This window comes from Ranitomeya variabilis, chromosome 4, assembly GCF_051348905.1.
Source record: "Ranitomeya variabilis isolate aRanVar5 chromosome 4, aRanVar5.hap1, whole genome shotgun sequence".
NCBI classification, from domain to species: domain Eukaryota; kingdom Metazoa; phylum Chordata; class Amphibia; order Anura; family Dendrobatidae; genus Ranitomeya; species Ranitomeya variabilis.
Genome location: NC_135235.1, coordinates 109218311 through 109235303, shown reverse-complemented (window position 1 = coordinate 109235303; position 16993 = coordinate 109218311). Strand labels below are relative to the sequence as shown.

Sequence of the window (16993 nt, the reverse complement as noted above, 5' to 3'; positions counted from 1 at the left end):
CCAGCACTATCTGGATTTATGAAGTATAGAGTACTTTATTGATTATTACTAGACCGATTATTAATCAAATTGTATAATCATAAATCTAATTTATGCTCTCCTTGTTTTTAGATTTGTTATATGTTTTTTATCATGTTTTGTGCAAATTTAGATTGGTGTCTTTAATAAAAATTATGTATATTATAAAGGCAGTGGTGTGTATTATGTGATTATTATGGATTTAGATGTTCAAGTGTTTTTTTTGGGTTTAAGATTTTGCTGTCTACTTGAACCAGACTTAATTGTCTTATTGGTAGGTCTAATTTACTCCTATTTTTTTTGGTTTAAAGTATAATGGGAATGCTAGGGAAAAATATCCCTGATAACCCTTGTAAGTGATACTTATATGAAAATGACGAACCATTTAGTTACTAGGCCATGATTTAAATCCAAATCGATAAGTCTGCAGTCACTCTGTGCGCTGCAAGGATTCTCCGGTTTCTGAGCCTGGACTGGAGGTTATGTATTTGTTATACATACTCCTGGCCAGTGGGCATGGCCTCGCTTCCATACACTTGTATGGGATGAGTTTGATGTTATTTCTTTCCTTTGGAATAGCTACATGAGATGTAAGAGATATTACATGTGCTCAGTAGTCCAAGACAAAGCAAATCTTCTATCAACTTTTATTACTAGTCTTCATGTTACTGGGTCAAGAAAGCAAACATTTCTCATTTCATCATTAGTAATAAGCTGTTTTATTTATTTAGCACATAATATAACCACACATACTAATGTATATGGCAAGTAATAGTGTAACTGATGTCATTATACATAGAATGTAAATGCAGTATTTATTACAAATTACAGCGCTGATATTTGCGAATGGATTTATCCCACCATTGCGTGCTTACAGGTCTTCTGTGGATTATCTTTTCTAACCACTGTGTAAACACAGGCCTCCTTGTCAAAGATTGCTTCACACTTTACCTTGTTGTAATTGACTGGTCTGCCAAAACTACAGTAAATAAAAAAGAATATACTATTAGAGTAGAAGGTATTACACAATGAGTTGTCTGTTCACAGTCACTGGTATAACATGTTATCCATGTGATACTCAATTAGGGAATCCTCTTATATCCTGGGTTTCCATATTATTTATCTCAGTAGCTAAATGCTGACCATGCTGACAATATTTATAGCAATAAACTTGTAGTATTATTTAGGCAAATAAAAAGAGGCTTTGACATTTTACACAGTTTGGCAGAGGCACTGTTATATGATTGTTTCACCCATCCTGTGAACTGACCCCCAAAACCATATTTCAATAAGGTTGTGTGCACTCAGTGTCTGTAACATAGTGTCAAGGGACTGTGGGCACATACCCGATCCCGCTAACCAGGGGGATCCTAGTTTATCCCTGTCTCCCAAATTACTCCTCAAGGTGGAGACACCGGGTTCTAGTACCTATCTATGCTCCTAATCCTAATCTGATACCTCCCCATCCAGGGAGGTGAGGAGCCAAAGTGTATAGGATAACACTAACCAAATAGACAGGTTTAACAGACAGGGATAACAGAAAACTACAGTCATAAAATACACTCACAAAACAACAGAGTGGGAAACAGGGGAGGTATAGAAAGGGGAAAAATGTGAGAGGCTAAAGGAAAACACTCAAACCACTGCTAGACCCAGGAGGATTTGGGGGGGACGATTAAGCAAAGTATTTACGTTTGTTGTCTGGCGTAACACACTTTGAAGTAAGACACTTTCAAAAGTCACAATCTTTTTGTAGGGATCCACTTAAAAAGAGATTGCTATGACATAGCATTGAGTTTATAACTAACTGCCTGTTCTGCACTGGGATGATGTCTGCTGGCTCAGCCAGCAATTCCCCTGCTTTATGTCACATATCTTCATACAGAGCAGATCTTCTTCTTCCACTCTGCTCTGCGGAAAGGGCAGACATCATCCTAATTTACTAATCCTAATTCCCACAATTAGCCAGCCGGGAGCCAGCAGTCAATCACCATGACATCAGCAGAGACCCCCATTAACAGGGCAGAGTGGAAGAGAAGATGCTGCTCTCTTGACTTGACGAAAATGAAAGCAGGGGAATCATCAACAGGCGTAGTCCCTGACCATTCTGAGCCAGGAGAAATCATCGCCAAGCAGAACAGGAAATACCTGGCTGTTAGTTCTTAGCCCCATATGCAAAATTATAACATTCCTAGATAACCCCTTCAACCCCTTAACAACTAATGACGAGTATAGTACATCATAAGAAGGCGTGTATGTATGTAGAAGGAAAAAGAAACAAAAGTACACACATTTGGTATTGTTGCATCCAAAATGACCCAATCTCTAAAACTGTCATAGTATTTACACCTACATAAATAAATAAATAAATAAATAAAGTGGCAAAAGACTACTTCTTTTCATCATACCTCAGGAAAAAAAGTGGAATAAAACCCACACAAACACAGGGAGAACATACAAATTGCTTGCATGTGTCGTCCTTGGTGGGATTTGAACCCAGGACCCCAGCGCTGCAAAGCTGCTATGCTACCCATGAGCCACCATGGTTGCTTGTCTTTGTTCATTCTGCCTTCCAGAAATCAGAATAGAAAGTGATCAAAAAATATTATGTGCCCAAAAATGGTACTAATACAAACTTCAATTCCCACAAAAAAACTAACCCTTATATGACTCTGCCAGCAGAAATATAGACAAATTATACCTCTCAAAATATGGCAATGTAAAAACTTTTTTTAGTGTGTTATAGTAGCAAAATCTAAACAAAGTATATAAATCTGGTATCGCTGTTTTCTCACCCACCCAAAGAGTAAAGTCTTCTAATCTCTTTTACCGCACAAGAAATGTCGTGAAAAAAAAAAAAAATTCTTTACCTGCTGTTGATTTATTTATTTGCCTCCCAAAGATCACAGTAAGGGTCGGCTCACATTTATCCTGCACTCTACACTGAGCACTTACACCGGGTTTTCCATGAAAATCTCTGTAATACGTGATTCATACTGAACCCTTGGATGCTGACTGGTCTGTGATGCAGCTGTGTCCATCTTTTTACATAAAAGCACAGTTTTTTTTTGTAGCTCTTAAAAGCCGGATACCACCAAACAGAGGCCACACAGAATCCATAGTATCTCTGCTGCCTCCTTAGTGAATGGATCCATCAGGGGTTTATTCCTAATCACGTATATTTCACATTTAGATGGAAATGCTGATGTAAGTGCTCAGCATAGAGTGCAGGATAAATGTGAACTGACCGAAAATGTTCTGTACCCCAAAATGCAACCAAATAAAAGCTTCCAATCAATCCACAAAAAACAAGTCCCCATTCAGGCTTATTATCTCTTCACAGAAATATAGGGAGCTTCCACGTAACTGATAGCACAAAGGCTCTGTAAAACTGACATGGCTCCCACCAAAAGAAATCCAGCTAAATCTGTGCTTTCAAATCCAAATGCCCCCTGCTCCTGAGCTCCACAGTGTGCATAAACCACACTTAGCATTGTCATGTTTGGCATTATGGATAGCGGGGAGATACCAAGTAATTTACGAGTGCATATCTCCAGCAGCACAAGCTGGGCACAATGGACGGACACTAAAATGAACTGGGTACTACAATGCACAGGCACTCCAATGGCATATTTGCATTTTCACTCTGCAACGTCCATTTCTGCTTATTTCTGGAAAACACCTACTGTATAGAGTCAAATTATTACTACACCCGTAGATGAATTTCCAGAGGGGTGTCATTTTCAAATTGGGTTCAATTGAGGGAGGTTTCTGCTCTTCTCATACTTAGGTGCTCTGCAAATGGAGTCTGTAAACTACTCTAGGAAAATCTGCTTTCCAAAAGTCAAATAGCACTCCTTCCTTCCTGAGTCTCATCGTGTGGCCAAACAGTACTATACAGACATATATGAGAAATTGTGTAACAAATTATGTGTTCATTTTTACCTATTTTGCCTTGGGAAAATGTAAATTCTGGGGCTAAAACAACATTTTAACAGTAAAATGTAATTCTTATTTCTTTATCGTTCAATGGTATTAAATTTTGTGAAACACGTGGCGTCACTATGCTTACTGCACCACTAGATATTTTCGCTAACAGGTGTAGTTTGTAAAATGGGGTGACTTAAGGGGGATCTTGCTGTTCTGATACCTCAGAGGCTCTGCCAATGTGACATGGCACCCGCAAACCATTCCGGCAAATTTGCACTTCAATATGGCACCATTTCTCTTCTGAACCTTGCACTCTGCCTAAAAAGTAGTTTTGGATCACATATGTGGTATTGCTGCATTCAGGAGAAAATGCGTAACAAATTTTGTGGTTCATTTCATCCTATTAGCACTTTTGAAAATTAAAAACATGGGGCTAAAACAATATTTTAGTGGAAAAATGTACTTTTTCCTTTTCACAACCCAATGTTATACAATTCTTTGAAATACCTGTGGGTTGAAAATGCTCACTACACCCCTAGAGAAATTCTTTGAGTGGTGTAGTTTCCAAAATTTGGTAACTCATGGGGGTTTCTGCTGTTTTGGAACCTTGAAGGCTCTCCAAATGCGATATAGTGTCCACTATTTATTCCAGCCAATTTTAAACTCCAAAAGTTAAATGGAGCTTCTTTTCTTCAGAGCCATGCTATTTGCCCATACAGTAGTTTTCCATCACATATGAAGTATTGGTTTATTCAGGAGAAATTGCACAATAAATTGTAAGGTCTATTTTCTTCTGCTCCCTTGTGAAAATGAAAACAATTGGGGCAAAAGCAACATTTTTGTGGGAAAAATGTATTGATATGCCATAGGTGTATCCCATTCATTTGGTGGTGCCCCCATTTCATTTTACACAGCTCAACGTTATAAAATTCTGTGAAGCATCTGTGGGTACAAGGTGCACATCAAACCTCTAGATACATTCCTTGAGGGGTGTAGTTTTCAAATTGGGGTCACTGGCTCAGGGGTTTAAATTGGTTAGGAATATCAGGGGCTCTGCAGACATGACATGGCATACGTTATCTATTCCAGATAATTTTGCACTCTTCAATGAAAATGGTGCTCCTTCCCTTCCGAATCCTGCCGTGTGTCCAAAACAGTAGTTTTCCACCACCTATGGGATATCGGTGTATGTAGTTTTGAGTACTTTGAGGGGTGCAGTTTTTAAAATAGTGTCACTTTTGGGTATTTTCTATAGTCCTTCAAAGCTGTTTCAAATTTGCTGTGATCCCCCAAAAAATAGGTTTTTTTGGAAAAGTGAAAAATTGCTGATTAACTTTTAACTTACCTAATAGTAATGAGCGAATATACTCGTTACTCGAGATTTCCCCAGCATGCTCGGGGGTCCTCTGAGTATTTTTTAGTGCTCGGAGATTTAGTTTTTCTTGCCTCAGCTGAATGATTTACATCTGTTAGCCAGCATAAGTTCATGTGGGGGTTGCCTGGTTGCTACGGAATCCCCACATGTACTTATGCTGGCTAACAGATGTAAATCATTCAGCTGAGGTGAGGAAAACTAAATCTCCGAGCACTAAAAAATTCTTGGAGGACCCCGAGCGTGCTCGAGAAATCTCGAGTAACGAGTATATTCACTTCATTTCATAAATAAACGTAAATTATTGTTGTTCATTGTAGGACTGTCCCGATCAGAGTTACCTGAGGTGGGATGGCTTTTGTGCTATTTTTTGATCAAAAAACAGTATTACTAAAAACTCTTTGTTATTTAAATGCCCTTTCACTTTTTTACTTAGTTACATCAGGGTTTTTGCTTACTTTTTTCTCTTGTTTTTAATGTTTTGTGGCCAATGTGAACATGCGTTCAACCTTTGCATGTGTACCAACTCAAGTTAAGCTCAATTCTTGTGTTTTTTTTTTCCTTTCATTGTTTGTGGGACTGCCTGAGATAGACGAGTATGTTAGGCTGGTTTCAGACTTGCATTCGGCAGGGCTGCGGCAAAAAGCCTTCTTCCTCTGTTAAGCCCCGCCCACTGCCATGCCTCTTCCTTCAGCTCCACCTACATCTGCAAGCATCTTGCGTACCCTATCTTTAATATTGGGTACGCAGGCCATGCGGATGTATGCATGTGCCTCCGCATGCGTCGTTTTGGGGCTGCGCCGGTCGCAACAAAATGCAGCATGTTGCGTTCGATGCAGGTCAGCACAGCATCAAAACGATGCATGAGGAGGCATCCGCATACATCTGCCCTGCTGAACGCTAGTGTGAAACTAGCCTTAGTTCCTCAACCAATGAATGGAGCTGTGACTCACATGAATGGCTACCGCTTCATTGCAACCAATAATTTCAGAAATTTGTTCTTCGGTTTGGTGTAGGTCCCCATCAATCTTACCAATCCCTATGTTGTCACCTATCTATTACATGGGTAATGACTTTTGGTGATGGGAATAACACTTTTTAGAATCAGAGAAGTCTTTTCCTGTATATACTACCTTATGAAATCTAAGACCCTGTACAGTTACTAGCTGGAGAAGGAGAAGTCTTCTTCACTTTTCAATCTGCAAAAGAAAACTAGGTCTAAAATAAGCCACTGTGCTCCCTATAAATAAGGCATTATGGAAAACTTCAGATTGATAGAAATCTAATAATACATTTCCGAAATGTAACTCCAGACTGCTGAATCGTGTGTTCTGCGCATAGTCAGATTTCCCATGTATTCACTGTACGAGTGGGCAGTAATGTGACATTCAGTATGCAAGTTGCATAGTTGTGGTCAAATGCTGACTAGGCTCTCATCCACTTGTCTATTGAGAGAAGCTGGATGAGAATCTAGATGGCACATGTAATGTGACCATCCTCTCCGCAAGAATACAAGGGAATCGTGACAGTATGAACAACACACAATTTCATGATTTCATATAAAGTGACTGCAAACGACTTTATTTATAGTGAACTTCATAAACAACTTACTTAGAGCAACATGTCATAGCCCCATCATAATGGCAGTTACAATTTAGGCACTCCTTTGATGTCCATGATGAACCATAATTGTGCAGCTCTCCTTCATGACTGCATCCTAGAAAATAAAAATACTCAATCACAACAAAATTCTCATGCAGAAAAAAGCACCACACTGGTCCAGAAACGTTTTTCCTGGTATTATACTGGAATGTTTACACTACCAGATAAAACCTATAATCAGTCATGGCACCTCGACCAGAAAAAAAAGAAAACAAAACATTTTTTTACATCTCAGCATCGTCAACAAATGAAGATCTTTATTTTGGAAACCAAGAACCATCCTTCTACCTGGATAGCCATACACCGTGGGAGAATATTGTAAAAGTCTATGTTGTACATATGTTTATATTTGCATATGTGCAAGTGAATGTTTAATACATTAAAATATTAAAACATTGTATGGAGAGTTTCTTTTTTATTATAATTTTATACAAGGACAGGGGAATCCTGAATTTACACACATTATGTGGCTGGTGCTAAAAGTTGCATTTTCTAAAGTTATATAGTCTAGTCATCCACCTACTTTAATCCCACACAAACCCCCCCCCCCCCTAAATATATATATATATATATATATATATATATATATATATATATATATATATATATATATATATATATATATATATATATATATATCTATATAAAGAAATCTTACCCCCAGCATCTCCATCCACAGATCCTTGGAAAAAGCAGGCGGCATTGCAAACACCCATAAAGATCCCAGCACCAAACCAAGCAATCACCAAATAGGATTTCTGAAATAAAAGGCAAAGTTTTATAGCCTTTGGGGACCTAAGATTGATCAATTTCACTCATTCAAAAACACAAAGGCAATTTATATAATCCCCCCCGCTCTCTAGATCAGTAATAAACCTATTATTTATGAGGATTTTTGGTGGATGTGATGACATGCACATCAGTGTTGTAAATTTCAATATCATTTTGAGCAGTAATGTTGGGTATCTGTAAATTTTTGTCAAATGTTGTGGAAGCTCCATGCATTGATGTCCTACTACATGGGTGACTGTAAAACTAGCACAGGTAAAAACATAAAAGAATATATTTTTGGAAAGTGAATTTTTGACCAAATGAAAATATTTTCTGATGTTCACTTCACTTTGGAAAGAACAAAAGTTGTACTATGTGTACTTACGTAAAGGAAGATGGAGACTGTGAATGGGAATTTTTGATTACGTTTTTTTCGGCTGAGAATACTAAACATTAATACCTAAATTGCTTACCCCAACCACTTGTCTTACTTTTTTTATAAGCTGCCAGAACTTTTAACAGCTGATCGGTGGGGGTTGTCGGTATGGACCCTCACCAATCTGATATTTATAGCTTAGGGCTCATGTAGGCTTCCAGGCTAATCGGTTCGATCACGGACCACAATGCTTCATATATTTTTATGAAGCTGTCACGCTCGGGGCAGGAGACCCTTGGCCAGTCCATGCATTAGCGGTCCATGCTTGGACCAATTTTGCACAGACATCTGCATGAGCCTTATCCTAAGGATTTATCATCAATATCTTGTGACCGGATACCGACTTCAAGTCAGGTTTTTACACCATATAGCACTTTTCAAACAAAGTGGGTCTCTGCCCCTACATTATGCTGCTCTCAGGCCTTATTTGTTATCACTTGAAGTTTTCTTGTAGTTTTTTACTTTTTAATTTTAACCACTTCCCAAAATTTGAGGTATGTATACGTCATTGTTGAGAAAGACTTCATGACTGAAGCAGTATATATACGTCATGCGATCACCCGTGCACAGGAGGCTGTGTGTGTGCGATCGCCGCAGGGTGTCAGCACTCAGTGCCAGGTACCCCTGCGCCACTCCTGTCACTTTAACCCCCTAAATGCTGCGATATATATCAAAGGCTGCATTTAGCAGACATGCTGAGGGAAAGAGCCCCATCTGCTCTCCGACTGGATGCCCCGCGATATCGATCGCAGCATTTAGCAGGCATGACGAAGGAGGGAGCCCCCTCTGCTCTCCCCCTGCAACGTCATTGTGAGGGGCCTATCATTGCCATGGTAACCTGATGTTGTCATTACGACATGCAAGTCACCAGAGCTAGCAGCTTGCTACAACATGCACAGAGCACAGTGTAGCAAGTTTGTATGTCAGTGCAGCGCTGTCAGTTTGTATAGCATAGCAGTTCTCCTGCTTTGATATACTACACAAGTGATCCAGACTGCAAAAAATGTGAAAGCCCCATAATGGGACAAAGTAAAAAAGTAAGAAATAGATTTAAAAAAAATGAAACAAAAGTTGTAAATATATTTTAAAAAATGACAAAATGATTATATATATATATATATATATATATATATATATATATATATATATATATATATATATATATATATATATCCATTTAGAAACAACAATACTAATGTTTTAACTCAGGAAGTGTTCAGAAATCAATATTTTGTGTAATATCCATGATTTTTATCACATGCTTCTTGGCATGCTTTCCACCAGTCTTTCACACTGCTTCTGGCGCAAAAATGTAAGCAGTTCTTCTTTGTTTTTCAATGGGGTTCAGGTCTGGAGATTGGGCTGCCCATGACAGGGGTTTGATGTGGTGGTCTCTTAAGTTTTGCCAGAGCTGTATATACAGGGCGGGCCATTTATATGGATACACATAAATAAAATGGGAATGGTTGGTGATATCAACTTCCTGTTTGTGGCACATTAGTAATATGGGAGGAGGAAAACTTTTCAAGATGGGTGGTGACCATGGCATCCATTTGGAAGTCGGTCATTTTGGATCCAACTTCTTTTTTTCCAATGGGAAGAGGGTCATGTGACACATCAAACTTATTGAGAATTTCACAAGAAAAACAATGGTGTGCTTGGTTTTAACGTAACTTTATTCTTTCATGAGTTATAAACAAGTTTCTCTTTGTTTACAGCCATTGACATCTCGCAGAGGTTAACACGTGAGGAGGAGCTGATAGAAATTGTGTTGATGTCTGGTGAACGCAGTAACTGGGTCATTACAGCAGATTTCAATGCAAGACACCCTACACAAGAAAACTGTCACCATTCCCATTTGATTTAGGTCTGGCATTGTCCTGCATTAGGAGAAACCTAGGGCCAACTGCACCAGCATATGGACTCACAAGGGGTCTGAGGATCTCATCTTGGTACCTAATGTCAGTCAGGCTACCTCTGGCGAGCACATGGAGGGCTGTGCGGCCCTCCAAAGAAATGCCACCCCACACCATTACTGACCCACTGCCAAACCAGTCATGCTGAAGGATGTTGCAGGCAGCAGATCGCTCTCCACGGCATCTCCAGACTGTCACATCTGTCACATGTGCTCCGTGTGAACCTGCTTTCATCTGTGAAGAGCATAAGGCGCCAGTGGCAACTTTGCCAATCCTGGTGTTCTGTGGCAAATGCCAAGCGTCCTGCACGGTGTTGGGCTGTGAGCACAACCCCCATCTGTGGACATCGGGCACAGATCAACGACGTCATCAACGTTAGTCTTCCTCATGATCATGACCGTTGATCGGTTCCAATGGTGTATAGTGCCTGACATTACGTTTTTTCCATTTTTTTAATCACTATAGAATAAAGGTTATTTTTTAGCTCACTCACGCCTACTGCTGGATCTTTTTTTTCCTTTCCTTAAAAGCATCTTTTAGTGTGTGACAGCAGCCAAACAGAAAAAAAAATGCTATAAATCTGGTATCACTGTAATACCACGAAACCGTAGAATAAAGTAATCTAATGACTTTAAAAAAATTGTGTAAAAAATAAATAAATAAAACCAATTCTTCACCTGCTTTTGATTTGTGCATTCTGCCTTCTAAAGATTACAGTAAGTCTCGGCTCACATTTATCCTGCACTCTGCACTGAGCGCTTATACCGGGATTTCCGTGTAAATCTCTGAAAAACGTGATTCAGATGGAACCCGGTGGAAGATTCCCTATAATGAGGCTGATGGAGGCACTGTGGACACAATCTTACCTGTGATCTGGCAGTGTCAGTCTTCTTAGGCGTGTATGAAAACACAGTCCGCTACAATTTTGTGCACTTCTGAAAAGAAGGACAATGCTGAGCAGAGGCCAAGCAGAGTCCAGAGTAACTCTTCTGTCTCATTATAGTGAATGGATCCCTAGGATGTTTCATCTGAATCATGCCACTCAGAGATTTAGATGGAAACCCCAATAAAGTGCTCAGCATGTGATCCCAAATGTTATGTAAAATGTTTCTAACAAAAACAAGTCCCCACTCAGGTCTGTCATCTCTCAATAGAAATATAGGGGGCTTCCATGTTACTGGTTGTATAAAGGCTCAGTAAAAGCATAATGGCTCCTTGTCCGAAAAAGAAATTCAGCTAATTCTGTGCTCCCAAATCCAAATACCCCCTTATCTCCTGAGCCCCACAGTGTGCCTAAACCACATTTAGTATTCACATGTTTGGCATTTCTATTTTGATGAGAGCCCACCTAATTTACGGGCGCGTGTCTCCAGAAGCATGAGCTGGGAAAAGCAACATACTGGTCACTACAATGTACTGGTCACTACAACATATTGCTCACTACAACGTACTCTTCATTACAATGGCAGTTTGCAATTTTCAATCAGCAACATCCACTGCTGCTTGTTTCTGGATAACACACCTGTCACTACACCTGTAAATAAATTTCCAAAGGGGTATAATTTCCAAAATTGGGTCACTTCAGGGGGATTTTGCTCTTTGCTCTTCTAGCAGTTAGGGGCTCTGTATATGAAGTCCACAAACTATTCTAGGAAAATCTGCACTCCAGGAGGCAAATAGCACTCCATCCTTCCAGAGTCTCGCTGTGTGGTTAAGCAGTACTATACAGTCACATATGAGGAATTTGTACATTCAGCAGAAATTGTGGGACAAATATTGGTGCCATTTTTATCCGCTTCCCAATGTGAAAATGTAAAATCTGGGGCTAAAACAAAATGTTGATGGTAAAAACATAATTATTTTTTTCTTCGCTCCCCAATAGTATAAAATTCGGTGATCCGCCTGTGGTTTCAATATGATCACTGCACACCTAGATAAATTCATTGAGAGGTGTAATTTGTAAAATGGGGTCTCTTATGAATGGTTTTTCTGTTCTGGCTCCTTAGGGGTTCTGCCAATGTGACATGCCACCCTCAGAATAGTCCAGCAAAATCTGAACTCCAGTATGGCACTTCTTTCCTTCTGAGCTTTCACTATGCCTCAAAAGTAGTTTCTGACCACATATGGGGTTTGGCGTACTCAGCAAAAATTGCACAACAAATTTTGAGATCTAATTTCTCCTGCTATCCTTGTGAAAATTAAAAAATTGTGGGCTAAAACAACATTTTTGTGGGAAAATATATATTTTTTTTCATTTTCACAGATCAACGTTGTAAAATTCCGCGAAGCACCTCTGGGCTTAAAGTGCTCACCACACATCTAGACAAATTCCTTGAGGAGTCTACTTTCCAGAATGTGAAATATATCGTGGCACTGCTGTGTTGGTGCTCAAGATAGGTTTCCCACACCAGAGAGCATATAATGAATAAATAACTTGGCACTCAACTGATTGATGGTGATATAAAGCAATGAATATTTATTTCTTGGATCGCAGTCCAGTTTAAACGTAAGTAAGTAACAACAAGGCAGAACAGGTAAGGTAAATCTCACAATCATTTTGTGATATGTGATGGATTGGAAGGCAGGAAAGGAAGGATAGGGGTAAAATAACATTTTTCACATACCCGACTGCTTGTGGACTATCATTGAATGTAGATTAGGTCCTAATTTATTATTTCCTCATATATTTTTAATGCAGTTTACTGAAGAAGGTCTAATGTTTAACCGAAACATTTAAACTGGACTGCGATCCAAGAAATAAATATTCATTGCTTTATATCACCATCAATCAGTTGAGTGCCAAGTTATTTATTCATTATATACTTTCCAGAATGGTGACACTTATGGGGGTTTCTATTACTTAGGCACATTAGGGGCTCTCCAAATGCAACATGGCGTCCGCTAATTATTTCAGTAAATTTTACATTCAAAAAGTCAAAAGACGCTCCTTCCCTTCCAAGCCCTGCTGTACACCCAGTGTTTTTTTTTACCATATATGGGATACCGATGTGCTCAGAAAAATTGTACAATACATTTTGGAGTCGATTTTCTTCTGTCACCCTTGTAAAAATCAAAAAAATGGGGGTCTAAAGTAACATTTTGGGGAAAAAAAGTTCAATGTTCATTCTTTCCTTCCACATTCTATTAATTCCTGTGATGAGGCTGAATGGTTAATAAACTTCTTGAATGTGGTTTTGAGTACCTTGAGGGGTGCAGTATTTGGAATGGTGTCATTTTTGGGTATTTTCTGTCATATAGACCCTTCAACGTCACTTCGAATGTGATGTGGCGCCCCAAAAAATGGTTTTGTATATTTGGTTGGAAAATTGAGAAATCGCTGGTCAACTTTTAACCATTATAACTTCCTAACAAAGAAAAATTATGTTTCATTCTGCTGATGGAAAGTAGACATGTGGGAAATGTTATTTATTACCGTATTTTAAGGACAATAAGACACACTTTTTTCCCAAAATTTTTTGGGGGAAGTGGGGGTGCGTCTTATGGTCGCAATATACTTACAAATCCTGCGACTGTGGCGGTGCGGCGGAGCTCTGTGGTGTGGTAGTGGCTGGCTGTGCTCCGGGGAAGTGACAGCAGCTCTCTGTGCTCCGTTGGGGGCTCCGCCGGCAATTTGTCAAAGCCCGGAGGCCCCCGCACATCCGTTGCTGCCATATTGCGTTGCCCTCCGGGAACATGGTCCCCGGGCCAGGGTCAGCGCATGCTCAGATTCAGATCTCATCCATAGATCTTGGGAGATGAGATCTCGGGACGAGATCTCGTTGCCGAGATTTGAATCTGAGCATGCGCCACCCCCGGCCCAGCAGCCATGTTCCCCTGAGGCCATATTCCCAGAGGCCACTGCAACATGGCAGCAACAGATGTGCGGGGGCCTCCGGGATTTGAAGAAATGCCAGCGGAGCCCCCCACAGAGCACAGAGAGCTGCTGCCACTGCACCAGAGCACAGCCCCTGCCCCGGAGCACAGAGCCCCTGTCCCAGGACAGAGCCCCTGCCCCAGCACAGAGCCCCTGCCCCAGTACAGAGCCGAAGCACAGAGCCCCTGCCCCAGCACAGAGCCCCTGCCCTAGCACAGAGCCCCTGCCCCAGCACAGAACCCCAGCACAGAGCCCCTGCCCCAGCACAGAGCTGAAGCACAGAGCCCCTGCCCCAGCACAGAGCCCCTGCCCCGGCACAGAGCCCTGCCCTAGCACAGAACCCCAGCACAGAGCCTCTGCCCCAGCACAGAGCCACCACCCCAGCACAGAGCGGAGCACAGAGCCCCTGCCCCAGCACAGAGCCCCAGTACAGAGCCCTTGCCCCAGCACAGAGCCCCCTCACAGAGCCCTTGCCCCAGCACAGAGCCCCAGCACAGAGCCCTTGCCCCAGCACAGAGCCCTTGCCCCAGCACAGAGCCCTTGCCCCAGCACAGAGCCCCTGCCACAGCACAGAGCTCCTGCCCCAGCACAGAGCCCCAGCATAGAGCCCTTGCCCCAGTACAGAGCCCTTGCCCCAGTACAGAGCCCTTGCCCCAGCACAGAGCCCCCGCACAGAGCCCTTGCCCCAGCACAGAGCCCTAGCACAGAGCCCTTGCCACAGCACAGAGCTCCTGCCCCAGCACAGAGCCCCAGCGCAGAGCCGCCACCCCTGCCCCAGCACAGAGCCATCACCCCTGCTCCAGCACAGAGCCACCACCACCACACCAGCTTGGGATGGGATTTCCCAGATGCCACCACACCAGCCTGGACCACCAAATGACCCATGTGACCACTCCTCCACCTGTGCCGGTCCCTTCCCTGGTAAGCTGAATTCTGACTGTAAGACAGACCCCCATTTGACACATTATTTTTTTTCCCTATTTTACTTCTGAAAATTTGGGAAGCGTCTTATGGTCCGGTGCGTCTTATAGTCCGAAAAATACAGTAACTATTTGTGTGATGTATCTCTGTGGTTTAAGGGCATAAATATTAAAAGTTTGAAAATTGCAAAATGTTTAAACTTTTCGCCAAATTAGCATTTTTTTTCTCAAAGAATCAAAAGTTGTATCAAACAAGTTTTACCACCATCATGAAGTACGAAATGTCATGAAAAAATCTCATAATCAGTGAGATCCATTGCAGTGTTCCATAGTTATTACCTCATAAAGTGACAATGGTCAGAATTGTAAAATTTGGCCTAGTCATGAAGTTGAAAATAGGCTTGGGGTGAAGGGGTTAAAGGGAGTCGGTCACCAGGTCTGAGAGCAGTATAATGTAGGCGCAGATACCCTCATTCCAGTGATGTGTCACTTACTGCTTGATGCAGTTTTGATAAATCCACATGAGATTATTCCTGGAAGACTGGCAAACCAGGTAGACCTCCATATTTTTGAGTGCCTTTATAACCCTGCCCCCACCACTGATTGGCAGCTTTCTGCCTATGCACAGTGTGTACAGAAATCTTCCAATCCGTGGTGTAGGTGGGTTTATACTGAGGTCAGCATTCAGAGAACTGGTAGATCTGCAGCAGATTAAAAAGAGATTTTATAAAAACTGCAGCGTGAGCAACCCATTATGTAACACATTGCTGGAATCAGGATCTCTGTTTCTATAATATGCTGCGCTCAGACCTGGTGACAGATTCCCTTTAAAATACACTGCAAAAAAGTATACAAGAAAATTTCAAAACAAAAACAAATAAGGCCTATGGGTGACTGATAATCAGAAAATGTATTTAACTAGATATATTGTTATAATAAACAATTATGGCTATATTTCCTCAGTTGCCTTCTGAGTGCCATTTTATTGTCCACTATATATATATTTGGAAAAAAGATGGCATATGTATTGGCTAATAGTCTATCACTAAACTTTCTTCACTTGTTTACTTGTAACAGCAAAGTACAAAGCACAGTTCTCATGCTGATGCCTACGTGTATGCTGCACTGACAACACTATGATCACTTTATAGTTGATTTTTGCTAAAGTTATTGATGTTTTTCAATTAGTACATTTTTGCACATGAGTTTTTAATGTTTTTTTCCAATTATTATCAAAGTAAAACTGAAAGGACGCTATGCCCTGAACATACCGTATATGACATATATATCAAAACTGCTTTGTATGAACCTGAGGGTAATATAGTGATAGAGTACTCACCATCATGACGTGTTCTCTGCAGCTGCTGAACTTTTGTACTGAATGTTATTTAAACTCTTAGTTCAACAAATATTGAGAAATTTCTTTTACCAATGAAAAACAATGTTTTTCTCATTGCATCTTTCTTGGCTTCATCATTTGGCTGCAATTCTGAAATCCAGAGCTGAGTAACTCATCATACTTCCTTTGCACAATTAATCTGAAATATCCCAATTTAATACACTACATGTGCAGAATAACTAGGTTTCATTTGTATTTGTGTTGCCTATCTATTTTTCCACTTTATTTGTTTTATGTCCAAGTCAGCTATAAGTTAGATACAAGCACGTGCTAAGTACTGCTTATCATGGGAGGTGGCGTGGTCGGATGACTTGGAACAAGGCAGCTAGTCCCAGCAATGATAATGTCCTAGTGATAAAATCTTCATTACAAGTAAACAACAGCACACAGCCTAATAAGTGGCACACAGCTGATGTTAGTGTTTTAACCCCAACATCATGTTGTCCTCAGATTACATAGCATAAACCTTCTGACAGATTCCATTCAAGCTCTTCTTCATGCAAAAATATGCTGTAGATATCTGAACATGTATACAAATGGTTTTCACCCCTGATCTGTACGCTCTAAAATATGGATCTGTAATGGTCTCTACAGTATACTGCATAAACTGCACTACTCTCTACCTGCACTACAGATGTAGCAAGTGGCAACAATTAGGCAGCCCCCCCACTCTACTTATGAAGTATGCTACAAAG

At 40.8% G+C, this 16993-nt stretch overlaps 1 protein-coding gene across 1 annotated transcript; it reads right to left on the bottom strand.

Moving 5' to 3' along the window:
• Positions 1–653: 653 nt before the first annotated feature.
• LOC143768468 (beta-microseminoprotein-like) lies at positions 654–16301 on the bottom strand. Its single transcript, XM_077257149.1, has 4 exons — positions 16239–16301; positions 7641–7740; positions 6932–7037; positions 654–997 (listed from the first exon to the last, which is right to left on the bottom strand). Exons 1-4 carry the CDS (start codon positions 16242–16244, stop codon positions 871–873), a joined length of 339 nt encoding a protein of 112 aa, XP_077113264.1. The 5' UTR covers positions 16245–16301; the 3' UTR covers positions 654–870.
• Between the last annotated feature and the right edge of the window lie 692 nt (positions 16302–16993).

What these genes read in the sequence shown, in the direction of transcription:
- LOC143768468 (XM_077257149.1), bottom strand. An exon ending in TGTGGATGGAGATGCTGGGG is followed by an intron (nt 7,038 to 7,640) that starts GTAAGATTTCTT and finishes TTTATTTTCTAG; the next exon opens with GATGCAGTCATGAAGGAGAG. An exon ending in GCTATGACATGTTGCTCTAA is followed by an intron (nt 998 to 6,931) that starts GTAAGTTGTTTA and finishes TATTTACTGTAG; the next exon opens with TTTTGGCAGACCAGTCAATT.